The sequence below is a fragment of the Botryllus schlosseri genome, chromosome 11 (assembly GCF_051294905.1).
Source record: "Botryllus schlosseri isolate E-star chromosome 11, Bs_hap1, whole genome shotgun sequence".
NCBI lineage: Eukaryota > Metazoa > Chordata > Ascidiacea > Stolidobranchia > Styelidae > Botryllus > Botryllus schlosseri.
In genome coordinates this window covers 19,655,249-19,663,291 of record NC_137246.1, presented here as the reverse complement: position 1 = coordinate 19,663,291, position 8,043 = coordinate 19,655,249, and the positions used below count along the sequence as shown (strand labels likewise).

The following is an 8,043-nucleotide window of genomic DNA, read 5'->3' as shown; positions in this document are numbered from 1 at the left end:
ATTCCAATGTCGAGGAAAGAATTGCGAAATAACGATTGGTGCCTGTTTGAAGTGGGGCCATATGAGATTAAGATGAAGTAAACATAAAATTCTGCCATAATAAATAATGCTTCTCGTCGTTGAATATAGGCTACTTGTGGCTATTTCGTGTAATGTACTAATCTGATGCATTATTGTGAATTACTGGTGCACAATATGAAATGCGCACCAAGCCACCAACAGAATTTTAAAAGAACAAAACCATTAAAATGTGATTTTCACACAAAGCGAAAATATTATAATGAATATTCCTTGCTATTTGGCTGCTGCGACTCCCTTTCAGATACCAGTTCACAATTGCTATAGGCTTCATCTTGAGAGTGTGTATTGTTCGGCCGAAACGCAACAGCAAGATACCAGTTGTTTAATTACAAACGAGCTTTAAATAATACAGATGGAATTGACATTTCAGCAGAGGTGGTCAAAGTAGTCGTGTAAGCTACTCAAATAGAAGTAGAAGTAGCGACGCAATAATTTACTAAAGTACGAGTAGAAGTAGTCCTTCTGAAAGAAGCCCAATACTACTTGAAGTAAAAGTAGAATTGACTGACTTTAAATCTACTCAAGTAGGTCAGTAGTTGTGAAAACGGTCGTAATTCGTTCGCATAGACTGTCAAAAGCTGCAAATCGAGCAATGCGAAAGGTGCAGAGCTTGATTCATTAGAGCTCACTGTTATCTATGACACAATGGCTTGCAAGCAAGAAGTTCAACTACACATGCCAATCACGAAAGTGTTCGAACAATAAGCAATTACATTTCACTGGGTCACCTTATTCAGGCTATTCATTTTGTTAAAGTCGTCAAGAGTGAGTGTTTCTGCAACACGCCTTGGGTCAGGTTTGCAGACCTAGGGGGTTTGGAATGTGTGAGTTGACTTGTTTTAGGGGAAGGGCGTTATCGCTATGCTGTTTGGATTTTTGGTATGAAATTATTCACGCATTGCATAATTTTCGTGCTATGTACCGCCAAAAATATACTTTTTGGCGGTCTCGCCAGAATTTTTAGCGACATTGCCAGAATGACCGTGAAATTGCAAAGCAACAAATTTGACAGCTCTGAAGGAACTAGGATATGCAACAGAACATTTCGAGCATCTCATACCCTACTAATTCAACAAAAAATATAAATGCACCTATTAACTGCAACTTTTGTCAAAATTAAGTGCAATTTTCTCGCGATTTTAGTGCAAAAAATTAGTGTAGTGGCGAAAAAATCTACTCCAGTACGAGAAGAAGTACTCCTTCCGTAAGCCTCCTAAAACTACTTGAAGTAGAATTGACTGACTTTAAATCTACTCAAGTAAGTAAGTAGTTTTGAAAACAGTCTTAATTCGTTCGCATGGACTGTCCAAAGCTGCAAATTGAGCTATGCGGAAGGTGCAGAGAGCTTGATTCATATTGTTGCATCCCAGGAGGTATCAATTTTCGACAGAATATGCATTCTTTCGCATCATGGGATTAAAATTATAGTATTGATATGAAAATGCGATACTAACCCTTTGTTTACTAGAAAACCCCGTTTTAGATAATATCATGACATGGCGCCCTACCCCATATTATAAGGTCCCAAGTTTAGGCGAAGAGCAATACGGAGAAGTTGTATCGGATACGGTTTCAACACTTTCCGCGATTAGTATACGTTGATAACAAATATTGATGATCGTAAGATTTATATTTAATGTAGCTTTATTTTCGGAAAATAGAGGCATTACTATACACTTGCTTTTATGCTTCAACATGTATATTCTGCAGACAAAAGAACTGAAAGTAATTAGAACTCAAAGTATGATACTCGGAATTGGAAGTGAAATATAAATACCACCTCGAAGAAGCGGAAAATATATTTCATGTCTTTTGTCCATAAAGCTTCAAAGGTGATCTGCTAAAACAGGTGTAACGTTAAAAAAGGTCGCATTTTCAGATTAGCAGGGCACGTCATGGGCTGCTATATTACGATATGATAGGTAATTGCTAGATTGTGAAACGGTAGTTTAAATCTTATGGTGGGCCATATTTACTGTGATGAAATATTTGATATGTGCGACAATGCGGTGTGAGCGGAACTAACCAATCCAGTACCTAAATAATATTCATTGATACTTTCGTGAAAACATATTTCTCACTCCATATAACTACTGTGCTCGAGGCGCAAAAAATTTCTGGGCTATACTGGACTTTTATGAATATTAAATGTTGGTACTCCGTGAAAACAGCCCCGAAATTCCTCAGGCTATCTTTCGTATTGAGGGACTAAACTACTTCTACTTGACAAACTGACAATAGCGAAAAGTAAGTAAGTAGATCACAAAATATTACGAAGTAGAAGTAGAAGCAGAGAAAATCAGATATACTTGAGTAAGTACCAGAAGTAGATGAAAACTACTTGAGTACGTCCAAAAAGTAGAAGTACCTCGTTACTGACCAGTGACCACCTCTGGATATAGCCTACAAGAAACACAATGCGTTGTAATGAACAGATAGGAGGATGCCAAAACGACTAGTTGAGGTCTCTTAATCTGGTATCCACCGCGGCCCAGTGCTCGATGCACAATTGCACACTCTTCGTCGACGTTAATCTTTATTCGTCGTTATTTCTTGCTCTTTTCTCTCTTTCTTCATCGGGCCTTTTTCTGGGCTTTTTGTGGCTGTAAGAACAGCGACACGGGGAACGAGGAGCTCAGAATAAACTCAGACAGCGGGAGAGAGAGAGAGAGAGTCTTTATTTTCATCGAACCGAAATACATAACAAACGGCAGTGAATGTGGTACAGAAAATATGCGTGCACAGTATTCGGTATTAGATAGGAATGATCGATAAGACCGTGAAGGTCATCTAGTCTGATCACACCAGCATCAAACAGGTACACTTGACTCAGAACAGTCTGGCTGTAAAAAAATGTTTAGTTAGGAAAGGAAAGTAGAAAAAAATTAAACAATGGTAGCAAATTATCAATGAAGCAATGTCTGGGCGAGGTAGGGCAACAGTGTTAGTGTAACGACAAGAGGTGATCAAGTAGGGCATTTTTGAATCTATTATAAGGCAATTCACGGATATCTGATGGTAATGCATTCCAGATGATAGGTCCTGAGTAGTCGATAGATCTCTTAGTTAGGTTGCTATTGGGTTGGGGTAAGTAGACGTTTCCTTCCCAGTCAACAAAATTGTGTATATTTAATGCCGAACTAGGCGAAGATAGTGAAGGGGAGAAGAGATCCCAGCCGTTTTCTCACTATAGCGAGGCGGCACCTTTGATGTACAAAAACTGATCGCTCTCGAATTCAAAAGATCGATTGTTCTATTTCCCATCGTCGGCCAAAGAGATTGGTGGTAGCGTTATTAACCAATCAAACCGCGCATGATTATCACGTGACTTTACCGTGCCGTCTGGCTTTGACCGGTTTGTGAGCACTTGAGCGTGGAGTAATTGTGATGTCATGCAGTCTTCGGATGTTGTTTACCGCTACTGGCGAATTGAATTTCCGAGGGTATAACGATGGAATGGAATAGGAATGAAGTTATCGTTGACGATTTATGTGCTTGAGAATAGTAAAATACCGGATTGGCTATTGATGAAATTATTTCCACACTTGGTTAGACGTGTCATGGTTATGACTGCGACATCATTTGGTACCGGTAGTGTAATTGTTAATGCATGAATCTGCCAAGAGACGTGCGATATGCTCAATCTATCTACTGTGTGTGTATGTAATTGTCCGTGAAGTACCGATCATTGCTTCAGAACAATCGTAATATTATAACCACAATGCTTCATAGATCCGATATCTGTCTGCTCACTTGTATCAACGTGAATTTTAATTTTCAGGAAAGAATAAAGTATTAGCAACTATTCCTAGCATTAGTGATGTTTTACTGTGTGCAGTTTGATGATGGCACCAACGAGGTAGTTCCACAAAATTGGCTGGCATGCAACAACAGCTTGTGCTTTTGGCCCCCTGAAGGAAATGTGCAAGATCTTTCAAAGATTGCATCTCAACCTACAGACGAATGGAAAGCCCATGGATGTAAAGTCATTTGCTCTGCAGGTTGGTTATACTAATGTTCAGTTGTTGTCTGTAACATGTTCCTATCAATATTTCTCAGTAACTTACAGTCAGTGCCATGAATCTGCATACGGGCTCCCAGTACCAGGCTATTGGGCAAATTCTACCCCGACTCATCCGAAAATACTCAGCCGGTCAAGTGACAGCTATTATCAAGCTGATAGATATGCAACATTAAGTCAAAGAACTGTTCAGATGTAAGTTGATGAGATCATTCACAGATAATTTTAAATTCTGAGTTGTGTTGAAAGTCAATGAGCAATTATGGCATATTTTGGCTATTTTATTATTAGGTGGACAACTGCACATTCCTACCTCATGTGTAGAAGTAGTATATTTTGATAGAAGTGATAGCAACGTCGCCACCAGGGAATGCAGGTTTTTTAGCCTTTGCCAGTCAATCCTGAATCATGGTGTTGGTCATTAAGGGCATTGGTTTGGAGGCTAGAGATTGCCCAGTTGTGAATAAGTAGGCTGCGAAAGACTTATACTTCTTATATTTAAAACAGGCCCTATGAGTTTCTTACAAAGCTGTCGAATTCGCTTGACGAGATAAAAGATGAAATCAACCAGCTAAGGGAAGAGATGAAACATATGCATGATAAAGTCAATGAAGACGACTCCATGGAAGATTTTGTTGAAGCAGACAGTGCAGAAGAGCTGGATATGCTGTTGAAGAATCAGGTCAGCATAACAATTTATTAGTCGGAACAAACCGCTATGAGCTAAGCATCTTTTTGATATATGTCAGATCCCATCTGCTGTCGCACTGAAAATAGTGAAACCAAATCTTCGGGCTACAGTGCGTGCATTTTTCAAGTATTTTATGACTCAAAGACTTGCCCAGAAGTATTCGTGGACAGGTGCTTCTCGTCAAGGTGGATTTAAGATAGCCGTGCAAGGCTCAAATCTTTGGCGTCATCTTTTATGTGAGTGGTATGACAGTTTCATTCCATTTCGTTGCTTGAACTTCAGTTTGTTCCAGCTGTCCTGCAGCATACCGGATTCAGGCTCGCTACCCATCATGAAATTTCAGCGCACATAAAAACTGTTCTACATGGAGTGCCGGATTGGGATGCCGGTCGCCGAAAATGAAATAGTGTTGCCTCAGGTATCCGATCCTAATTGCAAAATAGTATGAATTATTGTATATTGTAATTCGTCATTTCCAAAATTTTGCCTTGAAATACTCATCAATGACCATCAAGTAAGTAACCACAAAACCGCTACTGGTGTTGTCAGATCCAGGATATAGTTGACGTGCCATCAGAAAAGGTGGTCTGTAGACATGTAAGTACTGGACAAAATAGCTCAGTATACTTGGCAATAACCATCTGTCTCATAGTTCAGGTTAGGTTGAGTTATGGTTTAGAGTTGTCATTTATCAAGTAACATACTTGGGTGTGAGATGATCAAATGACGCACAACCAGAAATGATATGATTAAGACAATCAGTGCTAGTTCATAACGAAAATATAATAATAATGTTTACATCTTATGTTCCAGATCCCTCAAGAGGTCAGCAACGTTGTTGAATTTACATATGATGGACTGGACGATGCTCCGCAAAGGTTTTATGTCGTGTGACCATTCAGATTCGCCGTGCGGTAGTTAATCATAGAGGTTAAAGTTGAAACTAGTTTGGGTCCTTGTTACATATTAGCCTATATTGCCAGACAATGTGTATACCATAAACCGGGTAACATTGGATACTAAGAAGTAAAACCTTTGAATATATATTGATGGAAAAAGGTTGCTGCTTGTCCAATTCTTCTTCATGAGGCAATAGTACCACAAGTAGTCTCAATAAAAGGTGGTATCATTTCACTACCCGAGAGCCTTGACCAATGTTCCCTCTAATTTGTAACGAGTCTGCGCGCACTTGTCAACTACCTGCGCAGACCCATGGACAGCAGTGCGTAACTACAAAAAAAAATCACTTCGGATTTTTTGTGCGCAACTTAAAATCTCTGTGCACAGAGACCTTGTCATCACTGCGCTTAGAGGGAACATTGACCTTGACCCAACATTGATAAATTATTGGTAGGGGGGGGTCAATTTCATCAAAATTTATGGTTATTAAATTCTTACAACGAAATATAGATAGCATGTGAGTCCTAGATTTAAAACTTGGCAGCCGTTACCTCTAAGTAGTCTTAATCAATGGCAGAAATCTCAACGGGCCCACCCTTAGGTCAATATAAAAAAAATGTGATGTCCAAAGTTACCCCCTCAAATTTTATCAGGACGGGGTAACTTTGGACACGGATAATTTACAAAAATACGGTACTCATTTATGACCATGAAGATTTTGAATTAGTTGATTCTAATCCCTGCTCAATAACCCCAGAAAAATACAAAACTTGCCTTCCCTGCACTCAGTCTTTTCTAAGATAAAAAGCAAATTTGTGAAAAATTGTCCAAAGTTACCCCGGTTTACGGTACTTTATTTAAGCGACTTTCCACGGGCCCAATGTATTGTATTTTAATCGATCTTAATCTGACAAATGATCATGCTAAACTCTCGCCTTTGATATGTCATATGTCAGTCAACTTGTATTTTCGTTGATTTTAATAAAACTAACACGATAATGAAAATGCTGAGTCAACTTGTGATGACTTGCAACACAGGGTTAGAAATCAACAGCGATTCGGGTGGCGAGACTAGCGGCAGGGTTACTAGCGGTCAAGGAGTCTGCGGCTGAAGTGCGAAAATTGTATCTTTTGAAGCATCATTTTGGCATTGAAAGCGTATTATACGCCGAGCGATCGCTTCCCATTTTGTTGACTGGGTTTAGACGAAGATCTCGTGTAATGGGAATGGACATGTTTAGCAGGTATGAAAAAGTCATCAAACACAGGAGGGAGACTATTGGAAAAATATTTGTGAACAACTTTTGATACTTCGAAGCGATACAGTTCATCAACTCGCAAAATTCGATGCTTACGGTAGTAAGGCGATAAATTGGTACGTAAAGGTACAGATGAGATCAGCCGTATCGCACGGTTTTGCAGGGTTCGAATTCTGCACAAAAATGTTGTACATGCATTTCCCCATACTACGGACTTTCGACACCTTCCTATCTTTTCATTGTATCTCAGTTATGTAGTGTTTTGAAATGATGAAAATATTTATAAAACTGATTGAGGACCTGAAGCGCTCCTCCGACGCTCACCACTACGCTATCTTTCACAAAAACTTGCCGGATTCCACACCGACTGGAATCCAAAATCTTGATCCTGTATGTATTTCCTAGGCATCTCAGATTGCCAACCAGCCGGAGCCTGATGGATTTGGACTCATCTCTGATTGATGAGTACCATTATGGCTCTCAAATGTCCGAACTCCAAACATGACGTTGGTATGTTCTGCCCAAAGTCACTCAAATAGCTTATATAACTATATAACTATATAACTATATAACCATAGCAATTTACAACGTTGATGATATAACTATCGAATGTGACATGTCACTATAGAATTCTCTACTAGTTGCTGACGATTACCCCTGACGAGTGTCAGCCGAAAATATTCGGGTTCATTTTAATATGAATATGCTATTCAATCGATCATATAACTAATAACTATATAACTTATATATCGCTGGTCTATATAGTTGAGTGACTTTGGTTCTGCCAGAATAACAATAGTTTTCCCTAAGCTTAGTTAGCTCGGGCTCAGATGAACGAAGACGAAGTGGTAGATTTGTGTATTTCGTTCGACCTAGTGCTCTAGTTCATTTTTTACCTAACTTCTGCTCATCTAGTGTTTTTTTTGTGAAAAAATACATTCAAATGTTGATTTTATTTTGATGTGCTTAACATATTATATACTTCAAGGAAATCTACACTTGCTCAGTTAGCACAAAAACAAACCCCTGCGGCCTGCGGGATGTAGATCGGTGACATCGGTCCGTTAGTCTGCGATTGTATACGGCAAGCC

The 8,043-nt window shown here is 39.2% G+C and overlaps 1 protein-coding gene across 6 annotated transcripts; it reads left to right on the top strand.

The window, feature by feature from the left end:
• The first annotated feature begins 3,186 nt into the window (after window positions 1–3,186).
• On the top strand, window positions 3,187–6,698 carry LOC145449787 (uncharacterized). Of its 6 annotated transcripts, none has more exons than XR_013918351.1 (6): window positions 3,187–4,082; window positions 4,141–4,297; window positions 4,610–4,784; window positions 4,852–5,029; window positions 5,097–5,211; window positions 5,607–6,698. XR_013918351.1 is itself a non-coding variant. In XM_080328218.1 (6 exons), exons 1-5 carry the CDS (start codon window positions 3,902–3,904, stop codon window positions 5,193–5,195), a joined length of 801 nt encoding a protein of 266 aa, XP_080184344.1. In that variant the 5' UTR covers window positions 3,187–3,901; the 3' UTR covers window positions 5,196–5,211; window positions 5,607–6,698. The 6 variants fall into 6 exon arrangements, 4 of the variants coding, with proteins under 4 accessions (XP_080184344.1, XP_080184345.1, XP_080184343.1 ...); XM_080328218.1 differs by having other exon boundaries at window positions 5,086–5,211; XR_013918350.1 differs by having other exon boundaries at window positions 4,852–5,211.
• Window positions 6,699–8,043: the final 1,345 nt, after the last annotated feature.

What these genes read in the sequence shown, in the direction of transcription:
- LOC145449787 (XM_080328216.1), top strand. Translation starts at nt 3,902, where the DNA reads ATGTTTTACTGTGTGCAGTTTGATGATGGCACCAACGAGGTAGTTCCA. An exon ending in AGTCAAAGAACTGTTCAGAT is followed by an intron (nt 4,298 to 4,609) that starts GTAAGTTGATGA and finishes TATTTAAAACAG; the next exon opens with GCCCTATGAGTTTCTTACAA. An exon ending in ATATGCTGTTGAAGAATCAG is followed by an intron (nt 4,785 to 4,851) that starts GTCAGCATAACA and finishes GATATATGTCAG; the next exon opens with ATCCCATCTGCTGTCGCACT.